The sequence below is a fragment of the Rhinopithecus bieti genome, unplaced genomic scaffold (genome assembly GCF_001698545.2).
Source record: "Rhinopithecus bieti isolate Rb0 unplaced genomic scaffold, ASM169854v2 scaffold_110, whole genome shotgun sequence".
Taxonomy (NCBI): Eukaryota; Metazoa; Chordata; class Mammalia; order Primates; family Cercopithecidae; genus Rhinopithecus; species Rhinopithecus bieti.
In genome coordinates this window covers 1,451,031-1,473,888 of record NW_016803311.1, presented here as the reverse complement: position 1 = coordinate 1,473,888, position 22,858 = coordinate 1,451,031, and the positions used below count along the sequence as shown (strand labels likewise).

General features: G+C 40.5%; 1 protein-coding gene across 1 annotated transcript in view; it reads left to right on the top strand.

Annotated features, from left to right (window-relative positions):
• The window catches only part of GRIN2B (glutamate ionotropic receptor NMDA type subunit 2B), a 426,741-nt gene that overhangs the window by 102,283 nt on the left and 301,600 nt on the right, over window positions 1-22,858 (top strand). Inside the window, exon 2 of the mRNA XM_017873067.1 lies at window positions 15,620-16,048. Coding sequence (XP_017728556.1) covers window positions 15,638-16,048 — 411 coding nt within the window. The 5' untranslated portion in view covers window positions 15,620-15,637. The remainder of the gene's footprint in view (window positions 1-15,619; window positions 16,049-22,858) is intronic.

Genomic DNA, 22,858 nt, shown 5'->3' with positions numbered 1-22,858 from the left:
TTTCAGATGTGTTAACCTTGCAATGAGGCCAGGCAACTAGGCAGATAGATAAAAGTGTGAAACCAGGCCTTTCTTCTAGTTAAGGAAGAGGAACTTTTGAGTCATTGACTTAGGTGGAGAGAGGGGATGGGGGGGTCATGGTTATATCCTGGTCTAGGAATGAAACCCGCTGAAGAGACAGGATGAAGAACAAGAGAGAATGGCCCAGGCAAGGTAAGAGAGTAGAGGAAGAGGTGCCAAAGGAGACTGCCAGGTGCAAGTGGACCAAGGAAATGTGGAGAGATTAAGTGTTGAGGTGGATGGTGCAATGGGGGAAAAAACAGATGACAAATCTTATAAAGGACAGCCAGGGAAAATTAGAACAGCAGAAAAAAAGAGGCAAGTGGAGTTGTTCATGAACATATTTTAAGAATAGAGAAGACAGATTTAAGACACAAGGTGAGGAATAGAACAAAGAGGATGGAGTAGGAGAGGCAAAATGAATAGAACTAAAGTTCTTTCTTTTTTATACATATTCTCATGTGCGCGCGTGCCCGTGTGTGCCCGCGCGCGCGCGCGCACACACACACACACACACACACACACACAACCTTATACTCCTTCGTCAGCCAAAGCAAAGCAAGAGAGAATTTGAAAACTGAAACAAAGCTGCTTCCAGATGAGAGGTCTCAAAGAGGCTGTGGAACAATCTTTGCATGGCATGAGAGTGAATACAGTAAACAGGAAGGCAAGAGCTGAAGGAGAAGACTTGGGCTAGAGATGAGGGAAGAGAGGCCTCTGTACACAGGGCAGTTGCAGGCAGTAGCTCAGGGTCATTGTACTTAGGTTCGTGTGAGCAGAGGGAAGTTTTCGTGTAGAGAAGAAAACTGTTTCCAAGAATATTATTTCAATTGAAAACACTTCAGTGAATGTTATTTTGTAAGCGCTTTAGTTTCTTAATCATGATAAAACTGGGGTCTTCACTTCTCAACAGTGACAGCTTATTTGCCATTATTGGGAGGCAGGGAAGGAATTTCCATGCTGTAATAAACCAGCCTAGTTGATTTCCCAAACAGCTCTTGGAGGCAGCTGCGGTTTCAGTCACCTTGGAAGTTGAGGATAAACTGGATTTAGCGATGGGAGATCTGTTCCTCTTCCTCCCGATCTTCCACTGTTTTTGGTTGCATCCCTAGCATTGAGTCCAAGTGCCAGCTGAGCATCCCCCAATTCCTTGACTTGCCTTTTCAGCTTTTCTCCAAACTCTCCTTCTGTGGGCTCTTGCTCCTGGCCAGGCCATGCTGTTCTTATTCCCCAATATGTTTTGTGCCTCACTTGTTTTCTGACTTAAGGCAGCCTCATTTTTGTACTTTGGCTCCTTTCCTCAGATACCCTCAGTGCTCTTTAGTCCAGCTCAAAAGCTGCTTCCTAATAAAGGCGTCTCCAGGACCCAAGGCCAGGGCAGACCCTCTGCCTTTGTCTTTATACTGCCTTAGCCCTCTCTACAGTCCTGACAGTCCTGTGTTGGGGAGTGTGTGCGCTTTTCTGTGCAGGGGTGTCAGGTCCTTGTGGCTGAATTCTGACTCCTTAACACACTTTACAGTGACTCACATATGGGCACACGATAAGGACATGTTGGTTCATTGGACTTTTGAGGACAGAAGGATAGAAGCTGGTATATGAATTTGTAAGTCAAGTTTTCAGCCTTCCACTTTTAATTTAAGGTGGGAGAGTTGCAGGCATCCTGATTGTTCTCCCTTTATCTGATTTAGGAGAATTCTGCCCATGGATTCTGGTCTGGCCTGCAGCTATGTCTAGCAAGTCAGGAAGGAGCTCCATTTGGTCTCAGTGGGGCATGGACAAGGAGGCACTGACCGTACCAGCCTGTCCCCCTTGCCATTCCTATGGCAATGGTGGACATGGTCATTCAGGCCTGATATATGTGCTGTTCCAGTAGGGGATCAAGAGGCTGGATTCAGAGAGAGCAGCTACATGGTTTTGAAAACAGTATAAAATGTGAAGGGTGACCAAATTGCAACTATGTTATTACTATTACAGGAAAAGATTCACAAACAGTTCTCATTTTTTTTTTTTTTTTTTACTATTTCAAATTTCTTTTCTGCATATTAAGAAAACCACAAAGTTAACTGTCATGTATTTCTTTGAAATATCACCTTTTTATTTTCTTGTGTTGTTATACAGTCATGTGCCCTATAATGACAGCGGTTGTGTAAGATTATAATACTGTATTGTTACTGCACATCTTCTATGTTAGATGTATTTAGATGCAAAAATCCTTACCACTGTGTTACAATTGCCTACAGTATGCAGTACAGTAACATGCTGTACAGATTTGTAGCCCAGGAGTAACAGGCTCTCCCATATGGCCTATGTGTGCAATAGCTGTACCATGGAGGTTTGTGTAAATACACTCCATAGTGTTTGCACTGTGATGAAGTCGCCTAATGATGCATTTCTTAGGACACAGCTCTGTCATTAAGCCACACGTGATTGTATTTCCTCATACTTTGGTTTCTAATTTGTATAGTCAGTAAAAATTGATTCTAAAACTCAAATTTTTTCATGAATCAGATTCCAACCAAATCAAAGAGAAGAATAAAAACTTAGGGCTTCATTAACCAGTTGTTACTTCAGCAAAGTCCCATTTAATGAATTCATTTTCCCTGAGTGAAAATGCGCTGCCTTTCTCTGAATTTTATTTTGTAGTCGTTCTAATAATTGCTTGCTGTATTTTTCTGACTCCCAGTGCTTTTACGTTTCTCATTCTCAAAATGCTGACTCGCGACAGTTGTGCTGTTGAAATTGTCTTCAGGTGTTTATCTGTTCTTTGCTGAGAACCAGGCACCTGGAGACCATTACTGCTTATGATGCTGCTCACCAGGGCCTGAGGATAAGCAGGGAGCAGCATCAGAAGAGGCCGTACTCGACTTGGTGGTGGAGGTGGTGGTGGTAGAATTCAGGTCTTGCTTTCGCCACTTTGAATCAAAGAAAGCCTCATAGGTATTATTGTGGCACTCAGGAGGAATCTGCATCCTTTATAATCAGAGCAGAACACAGAAGCCACACTCAATTTGTTTAATTTGAAGACAGTTTGGTAAAAGGGCTATTTACCAAGGTGTGGACAGAAACCACAAGAAATGGTCTGACATCCTGGAGCTAGTAGCAGCTGGGTGTAGCTACCACCACCTGTGGCCCTGAAGGAGGAAGGTAGGAGTAACTTCTGGAGCCCGGAAGTAGGCTGTACAGAGCGAGCCATGGGGAGAGGGTTGCTTAGCAGAAGCTGTGACCTTCAGTCAGGTGATACAACCAGCCCACAGTGAGTGGCAGAAAGGGAAGTGGGTCAGGGGAGTCGATAGCCCTGTCTTAGTCTTGTTCCCACTCATCTCCTGCTTGTGTGGTCTGTTGGCGAAACCCACCTGGAAACCAGACGACCGGGAAGTTTACCATGTAGTCCAAACAGGTCTGCTTCCCAGGGTCTTAGCTCATAGCAGAGAGTCGATTTTTTTTTTTTTTTTTTTTTTTTTTTTTTTTTTTTTTTGAGACAGTGTCTTGCTCTGTCACCTAGGCTGGAGTACAGTGGTGCGATCTCAGCTCATTGGAACCTCCGCCTCCCCGGTTCAAGCAATTCTCCTGCCTCAGCCTCCCGAGTAGGTGGGACTACAGGTGCGTGCCACCATGACCGGCTAATTTTTTGTATTTTCAATAGAGACACGGTTTCACCATGTTAGCCAGGATGGTCTCAATCTCCTGACCTCAAGTGATCCACCTACCTCTGCCTCCAAAGTGCTGGGATTATGGGTGTGAGCCACCGTGCCTGGCCTGAGAGTAGATCTTAAGTGGTGAGTGGAAGACCAGAATTCACAGAATTTTAAAGCTGGAAGAGACTTCAAGAACCAGTTCAATTCTCTTATTTCACAGACCAGGAAACAGAGCCACAGGCTTGTTAGTGGCAGAATTGTAACAGGGCCTAACAATTTCCTCAGTCTGTGTGCCTCCTACCCTACTATTCTACTCATCCTGTAATTTGGGAGAAAGGAGAGAGAGGAGGAAGGGCAAGAACAAAGAGTAAAGCTTCAACTTATAATAAATGCTTCGAATGGGTGCTCAGTTCACGGGTAACATCAGAGGGATTTTAACGAGTTCACAATTCGGTTATGCTTAGTTGTGTGGCTAACAACTATGTATATTGGTGGGAATAATGGTGGAAATTTGTATTAGGAAATGTGTGATTGCACCTATAGTTGGCTGGGTAACCAGCCAGCTGAAATAATGCAGCTTTTGTTCCCTATTGACACTGGCCTAGCTACAGGGCTCTCTTTGAGGTGTGGTTTCAAAAGCTTGTTTTAAACCTTGGCTCTGAGGTGACGTCTGAGTCATACCTGGGTGCCATGTTCCATCAGCAGAACCATCCTATAGCTCAGAGATCAAGGGAAACGGCTAATTTGAGCTCACACACATGCAACTCTCGTATAAACATTGATTTACACATACAAATATACATCCAGATACATAGGCAATTACCAACTAACAATGTTGACCTAGAAATGATCCCTATATATCAAGAAGTTGGAAATGGTATTGGTGTTTATTGTATTGCCTTTTTATTATAATAACCCTTGGGAAATGGAAGACCTAGAACAGTGCCTTTGTTTATGATCAGTGGAGTTAGAGAATCAGTGGAGTTGGAGAGTTGCAGCTCATTATTGGTCTGGTTCATTCATTAATGTCATTAACAAATGTTCACTGTGCACCTACCATATGCCACATGCTTTGCCAAGTGCTGGAGATAGATAAATAAGACACAGTTCCTGCCTCATTTCATTAGGGTTTACAAGAAAAGCCTTGTTACTAGCAAAAGCAGTGAGTGTGGGTTCTGCCTTTCCTGTACTTCCATACTCCTTTCCAGTACTCTTTGTGATTGAAGATATTGATTCCAAATCTGAAGTGTGATTATTCTGATGTCAGTAATATGACAGTTGAAGCTGTCATATTACTTGGTATAAAATTTGGTGACTACTTGGTGGCTGGTAGGAGGGAAGGAACGAAGAAGTAGGTGCTGGCTCTCCCTGGGATTAGAATTTAAGTATTGTTTACATTAGCCATGAGATTGTCGCTTAAAGACTTTTTAAAACAACCTATTTCTAAGGTCAGTAGAAATTGTGCTAAAGCCAGGGAAGGAGGTGGGAGAGAAGGAGCTCTTTGACTCCTTTCTAAGTAATTGGAGTCAACAGAAGCTCCTTTTCTGCCTCTGAACAGAATATATTCACATTCAATGAATAAATATCAGGTAACTGCATTGTGCTAGATGCTTTCAAGTAAATTGTTTAAGATTCACAACAACTCTGTAAGGTGAGGATAATTCCTATTTTATAAAGAAGAAAATGAGGTCTAGGTAATTTAAGTTACTCTCTTCCTTCCCCCCAAGATAAGTGTCAAAGCCAGGTTTCAATTCTAGCTCTTTGGACTTCAGGTCCTTGCTTTCTTCACAAGGATCTTCTAAATGATATTTTAATACTTTTGAAACTTCAATCTGCCGTTTTCACTACTATTTCCTACTCGTCTGTTCGTCCTTAGCTTGTTACTCTCCTGATCTCTCAGGTAGCACTGGGCATGCTCTGTCACAGCCCTCTCACATGATACTGTAATTTCCTGTTTATTTGTTTGTCTTGACCACTAGCCTAATGGCTGCTTGGAGATAGGATCCCATTCCCATTCTGTGTTGGATCCTGTCTCCTAGCACGTGCCCTGGCACGTGGAAAATGTTCAACAAACATTTGTCAAATGAATCGGTCTTCACAGTGATTCTGTGAAGGCAGTAGTTATCTCACACTTCGCAGAGTTAGAGAGGTAAAGATCACACAGCAAATTAAGAATAAATGTTAAAAGTGAGTCCATTAACTCTAAAGCTTTGCTCTCTCCATTACAAAACAACCTGATTATTGTTGCAGAAGAGGCTTTGTTGAGGGATGCAGTGGCTTGGAATATGTCTAGGCTACAGAGCAGATTGTTTTGGGGGTTGGGGCTTGGAAGTAGCCTTCTTCAACACCTATATTTTATTTTATTTTTTACTTTTTATTTTTATTTTTTTTTGAGAGAGAGTCTCGCTCTTTCACCAGACTGGAGTGCAGTGGTGCTATCTTGGCTCACTGCAACCTCCGCCTCCTGGGTTCAAGTGATTCTCCTGCCTCAGCCTCCCAACTAGCTGGGACTACAGGTTCTCACCACTGCGCCCAGCTAATTTTTGTATTTTTAGTAGAGATGGGGTTTCACCATGTTGGCCAGGATGGTCTCGATCTCTTTACCTCGCGATCCACCCACCTCAGCCTCCCAAAGTGCTGGGATTACTAAAGTACCGTGAGCCACAGTGCCCGTCCATTTTATTTTATTCAACTTTTATTTTAAGTTCTGGGGTATATGTGCAGGATGTGCAGGTTTGTTACATAGGTAAACTTATAAATGGGAGCTGAACGATGAGAACACATGGATACATGGCAGGAGAAATACACACTGGGGCCTGTGGGTGGGGAGGGGGTGGGGGAGGGAGAGCATCAGGAAGAATAGCTAATGGATGCTGGGCTTGATACCAAGGTGATGGGTTGATGTGTGCAGCAAACCCCTATGGCAGATGTTTACCTATGTAACTCCTATATTTTAAATCTCCTCTAGTGCAGGCTGTTTATCTGCAGCTCAGAACACCACTGTTTTCTGGGTAGATGCCTATAGGTTTGGTGGTGTGTCCCCTATTCCCTGCTCTCTGTAGCCCTTCCAGTATCTTCCTTTGACTCCTTCCCAGCTGAGATTTTCCTGCCGCCCTGCTCCTGTGCTTCTCCTTTTATCATCTGCTTATTTTCACTGCCCGTCCTCCTCTTAATAGACAGTGACAAGCCAATAATTTTTATTAACACTTGAAAATGCTATTTTGCTGTTAAACCAATACACACAATTGCCCTAATCTGCTGCCAAATGGTAATAATCGGAATCAGGTTTCAAAAGGTTTGGATTTCAGCAGGGCTGCCCACATTGTCCTTGGAGGCCTATAAATTAATTATAATTAAGAACTGTGTGCAGATATTAGGAGAGGAACTTTGAGCAATTTTGATGTCTGCTCTTGCAGAATATTAAGGAAAAAAGAAAAACCCGTGAGTGTAGAACTGTGTGCAGATATTAGGAGAGGAACTTTGAGCAATTTTGATGTCTGCTCTTGCAGAATATTAAGGAAAAAAGAAAAACCCGTGAGTGTTTGCTGCTGGTGAGAGTACTGATAATCATCTATGTTTGTATTACAAATTTCTATTAAAATGCACACATGTAAAGTGATTTATAATCCTTTATTAGTTATCTGTACAAACCTTGTATCAAGAATCTGGGTGACAGTAGATGTGATACTTCTGCTTTGTGCCTATAGCCGGAAAGAACAGCTCAGATAGAAAAACCTGGCTTGAGCCACTGGAAGTGTTGTAAGGACAAGAAAGTCCAGGCGACAGGTCTGGTTGAACTAAGAATGAGAAGGCTCTTATTTGGGAGAGGTTCTAGGAAAGATTTGGCAGAAATACTGCTGCCATGAGATCCAGTATCACCTTTGCTTTTGGCAGTGTTGGGGCCATCTTCTCCTAGGGGTCTACAGGAACTGGGGGTCTTAGGACGGGCATCCTTACATGCATTATGTAAGAGGACTTGAAGTTTCATCTGCTGGCTCAAAGATTTGGATAATCAGAGCCTATACCTTTTCCCCCTCTCCCATCTGTCCTGCTCTTCTCTGATCAAATATTTTCCCAGAAACAGCTTTAATGAAGGCTTTGATTTTCTGTTTCCATTATTTCTGTGGCTGTGATATGTTGAAATTGATTTGGGGTTAATTCCCCGGAGGACTATATTTTGGTGAGTAAATACCCCAACTCCAGGACCAAGGAGGCCTGTTTATTGTCATGTGGGTCACTCAGTGACAAATGAATTGGACATGTATCTAGCATGTCCAGGGAGATATTTCTTTCTCCACTGGTTCCATAGGGGCACAGTCTCAGCCCCTTGCCTCCATGCCCCAGACTCAGGATTTCTTACCTTGCTCCTTTCTGAAGAGAGAACAGGGCAAGGGAGCTCAAAACCTTGAAAAGAGTAATAGATGATGGGAAGAGCGTGAGAGGGAGGAAAATAACAGAACACAGAAGTGTAGGTTCCAAGTCAATTGAAAGCAAAGATTGGTGCCTTTTATGTGTTATTTCTACAGAGTTGGATGATATTTAGTAGTTTAGCAGACACTAAGTGCATTCAGAGGATTGAAACTGGATTTTCAAATGCCCTGAATACATAGATGCCATTTGACAAAAATAGATATTGGTCTTGTACTTATTAGTGATATTGAAAAGTGGATGTTTGTCATCTGTGATACTCACATTTCCTACCTCAGATGGTTGATGAATGCATGTATTGCCTAAGCTAAGCATTCTGACTCAAGATCACTTCTTTGGTTCAACATTTGCCCTGCTTCTCTAGATTTAAATTTAGAAGGTGTAACTGAAAACTTTAATTGACTTGGAACTTACAATTCTTAAAATATATTAATTAAAATTATTTTGGATCTGTTCTGCAGAATTGAGTCAACCCTACTTCTCAGTTCATAGCACACTTTCATTATAGGTTCAGATAAGGACACCCTGTTCAACAGTTCTTTGTGTACCTTTATCCTTTCTTATATATTTTAGAATAAATTTGTAACATTTCTTTTAAAATCTTACTATTATTTTGATAAGAATTGGCTTGAAATTGTAGAAAATAGAACTTAAAATACTATGATATCACATTCATGAATGTGGTATATGGTTACGTGGTTTGGGTCTTCTTTCAAATCTTTTAATAAAGTTTTCAAATTTTTGCTGTAGAGATCTTGTTAAGACTTTTGCTAATTCCTAAATAGATTGCAGTTTTTGGATGTACCCACCAGGTAAAGGCTGATGATCTCTTGATTTCCTATGATCAAAGAGTTATTTTTTATTTGTTTGTTTTAAACACAATTTAACATTTCTATCATATGTAAGTGTTTTCCTTAGTCAAGTATGTTATCTGCATTTTTTTGAGATATTCATGTAAATATCTCATTTAGTTCTCTAATGTGAATTATTTTGATATATATTCTGAAGTTAAGTCATTCTTGCATTTCAGGTATAAACCACAATTGATCATGGTGAAGATTATCACTATTTTAAAAATATACTGTGTTTTAGTTAGCTTTTTTTTATTTTTCCCCTCTTCAGTCGGAGCCTTGCTCTGTTGCCAGGCTGGAGTGCAGTGGCGTGATCTCGGCTAACTGCAAGCTCCAACTCTGTTGTTCAAGGGATTCTCCTGCCTCTGCCTCCTGAGTAGCTGGGATTAGAGGCACGCGCCACCACGCCCAGCTAATTTTTTGTATTTTTAGTGTTTTCAGTGATCTGCCCACTTCGGCCTCCCAAAGTGCTGGGATTACAGGCGTGAGCCACCGCGCCTGACCACGACTTTTTAAGGTTTGTTCCCCCCCCTTTATGTCCATAAGTGGAAGGGATTTACAATAATCTTGTAATTATCTGAATCTAGAATCAAGCTTTCTTTCTTTCTCTTTTCGTTCCACTTTTATGAGAAAGGCTCGTTTCTTCCTTAAAAGTTTGATATACTTAATCTATAAAACCGTCTGTACCACTTTTGTTTCTTTTTATTTTGGCAGAGGTGGGGTGGGATGATGGGATGATTGGGTGAGGAGTGGAGGACTAGGGTAGGGAGTAGTTTTGGTGAATTAGGGGTGTGGGCTTTAATAACAATTTTTAAAATTCCAAAAACTTTTCAAATGTTCTACAAAACTTTTCAAATGTTCTACATTCTTTTAAGCCCTTTTCCCTATTTGCCATTTTTATTACATATTACACATTAAATGGAAAAGTAACTAGTTTTCATAATATTCATTATTTCAAAATTTCTATTATATATGTTATTTTCTCTTTCATTTGCATTTTCTCTACTTTTTTCTTGATTCATTTTGTCAGGACTTTATGTCTTTTAAAAGATCAGTTTTTTTTTTTTTGCTTTTCTTTGTCTTGTGTTTCATTCATTTGTTGTTTTCTTGTTTACTAGGGTTGACTGTTAAGTTTTTAATGCAATAAGTGAAAACTTAATTATAATTAATCATATTTTATTTTCTTGGTTTCTTATAAATGTATTTAAAGGTGTACTTTTCTCTCTAAACTGCTTTAATTATCCTCTAGAAATTCTGACATTTAGTATTTTCATTGTTATTCTGTTCAAAGGAATTTTAGTTTCCCTTACAATTTCCTATTTCACCTTATAGTTTTTTAATCACAAGTTTTTTTTTAAGATTTTGGATATGTAGTATTTTTAGTGCCTTTGAAAACGTGCTTTTAGGCTGGGCACAGTGGCTCACGCCTGTAATCCCAGCACTTGGGAGGCTGAGGCAGGAGAATGGCGTGAACCTGGGAGGCGGAGCTTGCAGTGAGCCGAGATAGCGCCACTGTGCTCCAGCCTGGGTGACAGAGTGAGACTCTGACTCAAAAAAAAAGTACTTTTAATGTAATCACATTATGGGGAAAATGACAATTGATTTCATATTGATTTTTTAAAATCTATTGATGTATTTTGTAGATTTAATATTTTCATGTATGTACTTAAAAAGAACATCTATTCTCTGTTCTATATGCATTTCTAGGTATCCGAACTAGTTCAAACTTATAACTCATCCATCTTTTATGTCTTAGTTAATAAGATCTTTTGTCAGTTGGATTTGTCTGTTTCTCCCCATGTAAATTTTAGTTGTTGCCTTATACATAATGATTGCATTTTCCTGGTACCTATATGTGATATCACTTAATGTCCCTTTTGATGTTTTTGCCTGTGAATTTTATTTTGTCTTGATATTAAAATTTCGATAGATACTACCACTTTGACCTCCAAAAAAGTTATACTCATTTATGCTTCTGTTCCATTGTATGAGGATTCTTGTTTCCCCACTCTCTAATGTGACACATTTTAAGCCTATGTCTCCTAACTTTCTGTCTTTATTGGTAGCTTGGGAAACTGGACCTGATACATAGTTCTGGCATTTTAATATTAACTTCACTCACTGCCTGTCATATTCCAGTCATAATCTCCTTAATTGAATCACTCTAAATAATGTCCTGACTGCATTAAAGGATGATGCTTGGAATATTTTTGACTTAATTATTGATTAAGTCACATTTTATATCCTTCCAGTTGGGATTGCCACAGGACTCAGTTTTCTAAGGACAGGGTTGGCCTTGCTTCCCACCCAGATGTGTCTTCCCTTAGAGCCTGCTCTGAGCAAAGTGTAGACTGTTTCCTGCTATAGTTACCCTGTACCAGTTACTGGCATGAAGATAAGCTCCTGTGGCCTTTTGTTTACTGTGGATCTCAGGATCACTTAGCCTAAGCTTCAAGGATGCAAAGAGCCAAATGAGTGAACAGTCAACTCTCTAATCCTGCTGCTTTGTTGCTAGTCCTGCTGGTGCACCCTGGTTTCTGAATTCATGGCATGATTTGGATATACTGAGCTCCACTGATTCCCAATACTGGCCCTGGCCTGAGTGACTCTTGAATTAATCTACATGACTAGTAAGCTGTCAGTGGAGGTCGCTGCTACCCCGAAGCCATTATGTGACATCTTCTTCAGGGAGTTATATCGCTCAGGGAACTAATATCTTTTGCCCCATGTGAGTTTCCTCTTAACATTCCTTTCAGCCTCTGTCTGCCATTCTTTCACCCTCACCTCCCACACGCTCACTTTGTGCTATCATAAATAGCTAGGCTCCTTGAACAGCTTCTATAGAAGCTTAAACGTAATATCCTTTGCATCTGTAGAGTATTTTAGATTCTTCAAAGCACTTCCATATACATATTTTCATTTGATCTTCACAAAAATCTTTCAGGTATGTAGGTTAGGTATATTATCCTGGTTTCACCGATGATAGCATAGAGATGGTAATTAGGTGACTCGCCTATCCTCAGGCACTGTGTTAACGCAGAACTGGTATTAAAACACCAGTTGGTTTTGGTTGGTGATTTCATTCATTCATTCATTCATTCATTCACTCACTCACTCAACACTCATATTATACCGAGAGGCCCTGGAAGGGAAAGAGGAAGGGCTTTGGATCCAGACAAACTTGGGTTTGAAAATTGATGCTATCCCTTATTAGCTGTGTAATCTTGGTCATGTACTTAACCCTCAGTTTTCTCATTTGTGATAAAGGAAAAGTATGACTTCCAATGTTTGTGTGAGTATCTAATGCATGAAAATTACCTGGCAATAGTAATATCTGGCACACAGCAGGTTGAACTATTATAGGTCAAAAATGGTCAAACATTAACAATTTTATATGGTTCCACCTAATGGTAGAAACTCAATACTGGCCACCATTTATTGAGTCCTTCCTTATTGCATATAGGCACTGTTAGAGTTCAAGAATATGAGTAAAGTAAGGCAACATTTTTGTTATGGGTTTATGTCTGTGTCTTGTGCTAGACCATGGTCCTGAAGGATAGAATCTGTATCTGTTGCATCCTCACCACTAAAAAAAAAAGAAAAAAAGAAAAAAATGTTCACTAGGTTATAAGTGCTCAATAAATGCTTACTAAGCTGAAAAAGTCCCTGCTCACAAGAAGGTTATCAACTAGTTAAAGTAGGTGGACACATCATCATATATTGATAATAAAAGTTTATGCATATTTAGATAAATACGTGCAGGCTATGGTGAGAGCCCAAAGGAAGCAATGCTCAATTCTACAGGGGGAGCAAGACTTCCTAGAGCTGGTGCGTCAAGACTTGTCATGGTCTCTGTGAGGAAGGGAGCAAAGCCGTTCTGCTTATCTTGAACTACACGCTTTCTCTCAACGAATCCCCTTTTAATGTTTGAAATTGAGTTTGTATTCAAAGTAGCCTCTTTGTTTGTCTCGCAGCCCCTCTGTTACTGTTATCTCCCATAATGTATTGCTTTGTAAAGTGCTTCGCTGTATCCTGAGTATAAATGAGATGCTCTGTAAAACCAGACGCTATTCTTTAGGTGTCACAACTAGCCATTGCATAGCCAAATATAATATATTGTGTGAGACAAAATAGAAGAACACAAGAGATATTTTAGAGAGAGCAAATAAAACATCAAAGCGGAAGAGTGGAGTGCATTAAAGTTAATAAACTGTCATGGCAGAGTGGGCCACTTTTAAATGTGAAGGAAACTAATTTAGTGACTTGTAACTGTAGAATTAGAATACCATTGGAATGAAGTTAGCCTATAGTTTTGCCAAATGGTAAATCTTTTGGCTTTCCTTGAGAACCAGTCATTGGAATTGAACTGTGTGTGTGTGTGTGTGTGTGTGTGTGTGTGTGTGTGTGTGTGTATGTGTGTAGTTTATGCACAGCTCTTTGTGGTGCTAAACCCCTTCTGTCTTCCTCTGAATATCAGTCCTACACAATTGTCTATCTAGTGTTGCTTTCCTTTAAGTTCTGGGAGGAGAAATTCAGGCCCTGGTTCTCCTGCTAAATTGGATACAGTCCATCAGCAAAGGTTTCCAGGGCTTGTGGAGTCATTCTCTGTTTTCACAGAGACACTGAGATCAGAAAACTTTCAGGAGTAAACTTTGCTTAGGCATGAACCACTGAGCTACTCATCTTATTTGCGAGAGAAAGACAAGGCAATCAATACAGGCCTCCTTCTTGGCAGTGCTGAAGGATGACTACACCAGTAAAAGTTCCAAAATGTTTTCTGCCAAGAACTGGATTGGGTTTTGTGCTTCTTCAGCCACAAAATGTCCCCAGCATCTTGCTCCCGAATCATTAACGCCCTTTGCAGTCAAGACTGACTGCTCATCCCGAACACTTCCTTATCTTTCTTTACTCAATACCATCATGATTTTTAAAATTAGCTAATCTCTCAACATTTTAGATTTTAATCTCTTACCATTTTTTTTTTTGAAACAAACAAGAGATCTGAAGCAGCATTTTTATCCTTGATTGCATGCTGTCTCTCTCTTTGTAGAAGAATGAGAATCTGGTTTTGGTTCTGGGTGCAGTTTGTAGAATATTGCCTTGGAGTATTAAAATGCTATGTTTATGTATTGGCATGCTGGTGTTATAATGCCGTTGACCTTGGATAATTACATAACTGTGTTGAGCTTCTGTTTTTCTACTTGATAAATGGGAATAAAATGTCTAATTTATAGCGTGTCCATGAAGATCAGAGAGATTATATGTGACAAAATGCCTAATACAGTGTGCAGCATAAAAAGATGTACAATAAATGATTTTTAAAAATTTTATTTTTTTATGGATTCGGGCAGTACATGTGTGCTTTTGTTATATGGATATATTGTATAGTGGTGAAATCTGGGCTTTTTAGTGTAGCTGTCACCTGAATAGTGAACATTGATTATTTAAAATAAAGCAACATAAGCAGAACTAGTTATATTAAGAGGAGCTCTTGGAGAATGATGAGAAGCTTAGAGAGAGATGGCCAAGGCTTATATTCTATAGAGCGTTATGTCCTTAGTCTGCTGCACAGAGTAAGATTTAGGGTCATTTGTGGAAGTAAAAAAGAAGGAGTTCTTTGTAGGTAAAAGGTGGCAAATTATATGAAATTATATGAATTATATGAAAATGTGGCATCAGTCATTTTAGAGAAGTCATGGCTATAGGATGGCATCAGAAAAAAAAAGGAACATTTTTCAAATGTGGCTGCTAATGTTATTTAAGTTTCTGTATTTTGGTGCATAAATCGGAGTAATATGTGTTCCTTATAATAATTGGTTGCATGAGAGGCAGTTCCATGTAGTGTAATGGAACACATATTGGAATACAAAAGTAAGAAGATGTGGGTTCAGGTTTGTTTCACTTAATTGGTTGGTACACGGTCTTAGAACACTTATCTTCTTTGAGCCTTGGCATCAACATTTATAAAATGGGGATGATAATGTTTTTCTTATTTTATTCCCTACTGGGTCATTGTAAGGATCAATTGAGGCAATGTTTTAAAAATACTAGTCATGTATCAGTTGTTTTTGTAATTTAATATTAAGAGCCAGATACTAACAAGGTTACTAAAGAATTTTCTGGCTGTCGTCCTCATTGGGGCAAACATAAGGTGAAGGCAGCAAGAATGCAGGGCTTGTGTACCTATAGCCCCCCACATCCAGTTTATCCAGCCCATGTTCTGTTGTTCACCTCTGCTGAGTACGTTTTTTTGCTCACTTTGCCTGGCCTTGCTGTCCCTCAGCCCAAGAACAGTACTAGGGTGGGCTGTAACAGGAGGGCCAGGAGACTCGTGTATGCATACTCGCATGGCTACCTGGACCACTCACAACCTCTTTTCCTCTTTTGTCTCTGTCTGTAGCTGCCAATGACTATAGCAATAGCACCTTTTATTGCCTTGCTCAAGGATTTCTGAGGTTTTTGAAAGTTTCATTTTCTCTCATTCTGCAGAGGAAATACCAGAGATAAGAGAGTAGGCTGGTAGATGGAGTTGGGTTTGGTGCTCACTGAAAGGAGATAAGGTCCTTGAATTGCAGTAGCTAACCTCTTCTAAGACAGGTTACGTGGTGGGTCCTATTTTAACTCCCTCTCTCTTTGTGTTTGCAGGGAGTCGACGAGTTGAAGATGAAGCCCAGAGCGGAGTGCTGTTCTCCCAAGTTCTGGTTGGTGTTGGCTGTCCTGGCCGTGTCAGGCAGCAGAGCTCGCTCTCAGAAGAGCCCCCCCAGCATTGGCATTGCTGTCATCCTCGTGGGCACTTCCGACGAGGTGGCCATCAAGGATGCCCACGAGAAAGATGATTTCCACCATCTCTCTGTGGTGCCTCGGGTGGAACTGGTAGCCATGAATGAGACCGACCCAAAGAGCATCATCACCCGCATCTGTGATCTCATGTCTGACCGGAAGATCCAGGGGGTGGTGTTTGCTGATGACACAGACCAGGAAGCCATCGCCCAGATCCTCGATTTCATTTCTGCACAGACTCTCACCCCTATCCTGGGCATCCACGGGGGCTCCTCTATGATAATGGCAGATAAGGTAAAAAGGGGCTGCAGCAAGAAGGGCCTAGGGGTTTGTACTGAGGACTACACCATGCATTTGTTTTCCTGTAAAACTTGGTTGTTAATGATGGAAGGTAACCAGATTGCATTGAGAGCGTGGGTAGGCCAGCAATTAATCCTTTTTTTTTTTTTTTTTTTTTTTTTGAGACAAAGTTTTGCTCTTGTCACCCAGGCTGGAGTGCAATGATGCGATCTTGGCTCACTGCAACCTCCGCCTCCCAGGTTCAAGTGATTCTCCTGCCTCAGCCTCCCTAGTAGCTGGGATTACAGGCACCTGCCACCTTGCCCAACTAATTTTTGTATTTTTAGTAGAGACGGGGTTTCAGCGTGTGATCCACCTGCCTCAGCCTCCCAAAGCGCTGGGATTGCAGGCGTGAGCCACTGTGCCCAGCAATCTTTTAAAGATGAAAGTGAGGGAAAGGTGCTGGTATCTAGAAACTCCTATAGTTTTGAAAAGGTTTTTGTGTCCACTTTTTTATAAATGGACTCACTGAAATGACTAAGGGATGTTGACGCTTGTAGCTCTGGGATACGTTTTCTTCAAATAGGTATATGAAAGGCATACTCTTGTTATTCCTTGGCAATACATGTTCTCACCCATACTGTTTTCAAGACTATAAAAAGAAAAATCCCTCAAGGCAGGTGATTTCTCTCCTTGCAGATACAAATGTCATAGGGAAATAATTATTGCCAAAGTATTAACACTCATCACACACATCGATCTGTACATCCAAATATATTTTAATCCATGGAACCTGTAGCAACCCATTTTCCCCATACTTAGATTTGAAGGCAATGGTTCTTAACCTTGGGTGCACATTAAAATCACCTGAAGAGCTTTCAACACTGCTGATGCCTGAGTCCCACCGCTCGGGATTCTGATTATTGGCCTGGGCTTCGGGATTCTTAAAAGCTTTCAGGTGATTCTAGTGTGCAGTTAAGATTGACAACCACTGCTTTAAATCCTAGCCACTCCTCCATTAATGTTGAGTTAATTGTCATATGACTAGTTGCCACTTGACACTGGGGCTTATTCCCTAATGGCAGAAAAAAGCGTTTTATTTTGCTTTGGGTTGTTTTGTTTCTACATACTATCAGTTATTCGGTTATTTTCCTTGCCTTACTATTGTTCACTGCTTAGATACAGCACTTAGTACATATGCACTGTCCTTTGCAGCCAGCCATTCAGGTCTTAGAATAGTTTGTTCCACCACAAGTGCTATGTTTATCATTTTTCGGTTTCTACTATTGTCATTGTCATCTTATACTTTTTATCACCACATTCAAACCTGCCTTTAGTTTTGTACTTAAACGACAGGCTTTCGGGTTAATGTTTGTACACATCTTAAAACCTAGCACAGACACCACAAGGATGCTGCCTGGCTAGTTGAGAATCACCGCAGTGGAGCTGCTGAGCCGAGACTGAAAGAACCTTGCATGACTGCTACCGCCACCTGTCGGCAGCAGGCAGAGATGACTAGCTTCCGCTTCAGAGCTTCCCTTCAGTCTAGGAAAGGTCAAGTTGAAAGTGTTAAGTGAAGACTTTCCATTATCACATGAGAAATATATGCTTCTATTTACGTGGGTGCAGGTACAGATGTTAGAAAACAGGCACTAACACAAATAACCCATGCTAAGGGAAGTGGGAAAAATAAGCAAAATGGAAAATGTTGACTGACTGTGGCAGAACCCATTGAGTTGTGCTTCAGGTAGATTTTTTTTTTTTTTTCAAACATGATTGTCCTTAGCAAATTACATTTTATTTTAGCAGTGGTAATTTGAGGGCACAATTTTGCATTGAAAGAACTCTGAGATGGTTAAGAGCGAATTTTAAAATTACCATGAATAAGTGCATACTTACTTTGAGAGCACAACAGGTAAAAATGATTTTTTTTTTTTCTCATGTGGGCTATTGTGCAACCTATATTATTTCTCCCTGGTAGAAAACGTTATGCCTAAACTAGCTGATTGCTTCTCTCTGGTACCTTTTAAAAATCCACAACATCATTATACAAATATGAGGTAAGATACAGAGCATGTAGAGAGACTGAACTCTTTTTGTTCACTGATGTATCTTAGGGGCTTTACGAGTGTTTCCCATATGCTAGGCGCTTAGTGCTTTGTATGCACTATCTTATTTAATACTCTTAACTACTTAGCGACCTAAGTGGTGGTATTTAATCTTTATCTTACAGTTGGGGAACTGAGGCTCAGAGAGGTTAAATAACATATCCAAAATGCTATAGCTCTTAAGTGGAAGCCAGGATTTTAACATTGGTTGCTGGCTTCAAAGGCTATGTACTCGCTTGCCTCTCAAGAAAATGGCTGGTTAAGGTCTCATATATCTTACTACCCTTCACTTTCTCCCTTGTTAGATGGCATTGTGGGGGCTGTCATCTGACTGAAAGTGATCTATTACATGATTCATAATCAGGAAATACTGGAATCTAACTGCAAGAGAGCATAACAAGGGTATAAAATGGTGGAGCGCTTAAGTGTAGCACAATTCCATAGAGGACCCACTGCCTACTGCCTTCTAGGAGTAAATAGGAGAACTGATGCCAGTGAAGTGAATTCTTCTAGGTCACTGTAATGAGACCTCCTCTGGTCACTTGCCCCTTGCTCCTGCCTTCATTGCTACCATACCCGAATATTCCATCATGTCTTTCTCTCCACCAAATAAGAAGGCGGGCAATGACTTTTAGATGATTTTCTAAAATAGCGTAAATATCTGACTTTTGACCTGAAAAGAATGGTTTCTAAAAGGTAAGCAGCAAGAGGGAAAAGAAGAAAGAAAAAGATCCAATAATGGAAATCCCGGAAAGCTGGAGGCTCAGCCCCAGGGGTTGGATGCTGAATGGGTGGTGGCAGGAGCTACCTGGAGAGAGAGTGTCAGCAGCAAACTTCCAGCAGCCATGCAGAGGAATGTTTGGGGGCTTAACGGATTGGAATAAAGGCAAATAAAAAGAGTCCTCATATCTCAGAGAAAAAAGCCTTTGGGACAAGTTTCAAAATAAAACACCTCAAAACTAAGGCCAGGTGTTTTTTTTTTTGTTTGTTTGTTTGTTTTAAATAATTTATTTTTAAGTACCATGACCATATTTTACAAACATAGAATGGGGACACACAGTTGGACAACTATTAATCAACAACAGGGGAATAGGACAAAACATTTGAAAGTGGAACTGATGCAGAAAATCAAAGACCATGTAGCTTGACCACATTGAAGGCTCATAGTAATCGTCTGAAGGATGATCAACAAGCCTTCTATTTTTGTCTCCCCTTCTCGGAGACAGGTAATTGTCAGTCTGTTTTAACTTAAGTTTTTGTTGTTAGTTTGTTTCCAATAAAACCCACTTAGTAAGTGCTCATGTGGAAGACTGCATTACAGGAATAAAGTTTGTATTCAAGAAGTTTTCGATGCTGGAAGGACAGCATTGTTCTGAATACTTTTGACAACAGCACAGACACAGTTCAGCAGTTCAGCACCTGGTCAAAATAGCATGGGATCACTTTTTTGCATATGCTAATTAATCAGTAAGAACATTAATTAGCACTCTACTTTCCCAAAGAGGAAATGAGCTTTATACTATGGTGGAAAGAAGCATGGGGGCTAGCTGAGTAGGACTATTAAAAAATCAGAATTTAGAGTCCAAGCTGGATTCAGGCATCGCTTTCTAAATGTGGGAATCAGGATAAGTCACCAATCTCTGACTCTCAATGTTGGTTTCCTTGCCTGTATAATGGGACTAATAATTATATTGTTAGTTGATTATTGTTGATCACAGGGTTGATTACAGGGTTGTTGAGGATTAAATGAGGTGATACTTGGCAAGTACTTCACTAAAGTGTCCAGCCTCACATTCAGCAGGTGAAGCTGAAGGCTATGTGGAACAGTTTGAAGAGAGTGAGAGTGTATCATGATGCAGGAAAAGAATGGGAATCAAAAAGCAGCATGGACAACTGTAGAAAAAACTCTAAATTGGAGACCACCCAAAAAGGGCATATGGTTGAAAGGTGAAAATCTGGGGAAAGACTCTGATGTGTGAGGTGGGAGTCTTGGTCTCACCCCACCAGGGAAGCTGAGGCTCACAAGTAGTATGGAAGCCTGCTGTAGCCACACAGGGCATGGTCCCTTAAAGAAAATCTCTAACCTGGAAAGAACTGCTAGGTGCTTGTAACAGAAGACTGTTTAGAATAGTGATGGAGAATGTTTAAAAATGTATGAGGTGCTTTTTGGCAGTTCCCCACCTGAGTATAAAGAGCCTATTTTATTTTGCCTTGTTATAATTGCTTTTATTCTCCCTGAGATCCTGGATTTAAGATGCCCATCTGAATCCAAATAATGAACTGAAGCTAGATGCATTTCCATTTATTTCTAGGAGGTTTTTGTACTGATTGTCTGAAATTTTCCCTGGGTTTTCAGATTTTAGCTTAGAAAGGTTAAGTAACTAATCCAGGATATCACAGCACACTATGAGCAATGGGACTAGAATTCAAATCTCAGGAATACCTATTTTGAAACCTATGCTTTCTGTTGTACAATTCTGCAGCATAAAACACTGAACTAAGAATTATACATCCCTGAGTTTTAGTCTCCATTCTGATGAGCTTTGAAAATGTGGGCAAACACATTACTTATACTACATGATACTCAGTTTATAGTTTATGAGATATAAATTTTGTGTTCTGCCCTACACACCTTACATTTTGAAGATAAAATGAAACAAAATATGTGGAAGATTTTAGAGCAGTACTGTGGCAAACATTCCCTATCTGTTAGGGATAGGGAATGACAGAGTCAATGACAACTGTTTTGTCCTTGGCATTAGGAGTAATGAAAATGGCTTGGGCAGAAGGTAGGAAGAAAAATAGAAAGTAGAAGTTACAGTAGGAGCAGGCAAAAGGATGCAAGATCCAACTTCTAACTCTCCAAGAATGGGGAAGAAAAGGGTATGCTGAGTAAAGGGTCACGGTCTGGAAATAAATGGGTTGATCAGGGTGTAGCATGGTAGCTAAAACGTACATCACATTCTGGATCTTATTCCTCCTTAGAGGACACGCAAAATACATTCTTACTGTGGAGTCTATTGCTATGATTCTTTCCTTTCTAAATTGCTTCTTTGGGGGCCGGGCACGGTGACTCACACCCGTAATCCCAGCACGTTGGAGGCTGAGGCAGGCAGATCACCCTGAGGAGTTCGAGACCAACCTGGCCAACGTGGTGAAACCCTGTGTCTACTAAAAATACAAAAATTGGGCGTGGTGGCACACACTTGTAATCACAGCTACTTGGGAGGTTGATGTAGGAGAATTGCTTGAACCCAGGAGATGGAGGTTGCAGTGAGCTGAGATTGCGCCACTGCACTCCAGCCTGAGTGACAGAGTGAGACTCTGTCTCAGAAACAAAATAAAATACAATACAATAAAATAAGCAATAAATTACTTCTTTGGGAATGGATGCTTTCAATAGCATTTTTCATTTTCTGTACTGAGAGCCACATTTTAGAATCTAATTGGGGACAGTAAGATGGCCCTACTCTTCTTTGGCTTCATCCTCTCCCCCTCTTCCCCTATCCTCTACCCCCACTTGCTTAATGGCAGTGGGTTTGGAGAGAGTAGATGGGCTGGCAGTGGTGTGTGACACTGGAAACAAACTATTGCCTTCCCTTGGCTTATATGGATTTGCATATCCAACATAATCTTGAAACCAAGATGGCTACATGTTACTCATGCCTTACCCTATACTTCTTCATGAATTTCTGGTTTCTGTTAGATTGTTACCTTGCTTTTAGTTGTCTGTGACATGACATTCCTTGGAACAGAATACTTTGGGAGCAAACTGTAGTGTTATGGCATTTCTTGGATAAAGGGTATTAAGACATAGAGGCAGGAAAAGTGAGAGGGAAAAAACTAACATATTATGTCAACTTTGAACCAGGCATGATGTTAATGAGCATTTTAATTCTTATGCAATCCCATGAGGGAAGTAGTAGTATTTCTTCTTTCTTGATGGGGAAACTAAATCAGAGAGCGTTTATGTATGTTGGTCAAAGTCACACATCTAGAACAACAGTGGGACTAAAATCTGAATTCAGACGTGCTTGACTTTAAGACTTTTTCCCAGTGTACACAATGAGGGAGTAAGAAAAAAAAAAAGCCAGGATAAAATTACCTGGAGTTCAGTTTCTTCTCTCCAATTTTCCCTACTTGAACTAGACTTTGGGGAAAGATGGGTAGGCAGTACTCTCTAAGTCACTGGAAACTTTGCAGTGATGTAGCTCTGTCTGTCTGGCTCTTTCCACCTGCTTCTGTGAAATGTGTTTCTTTTTGGCCAGCACATCCTGTCTTTAAAAATTGGAGCTAGGATTTTCTTTAGATGCAGTGTTAATGCTTGTAACAGTTGAAGCCCAGAAATTGCTTTGACATTCATAGAAATACAGGCACTTGGTGCTGGAAAGTAACACACCAGCCATCACTAGTCAAACAGTTTTTCAGGGACATGATGGTGTCTAAAAGAAGGTAGCAGCACAAGGAGAGAATGTAGACTTTGGGGACCATGGGCTTGAGCTCTACTCATTCTCACCCATGTGACCTTAGTTGGACTCTTCAGAGTCTCTCAGCCTCAAAATCTCCTTCTGTAAAGTGGAAACAAAAATAGCACCCAGCTCATAGAGGGTACCAAGCCTTATGACGCCATGTACATAGTGTATGGTAGACAGTTGGCACTCAGTATATGCCATCTTGCATTTTCAAAAACCAGACTTGTCCTAAATCATTCGAGGAG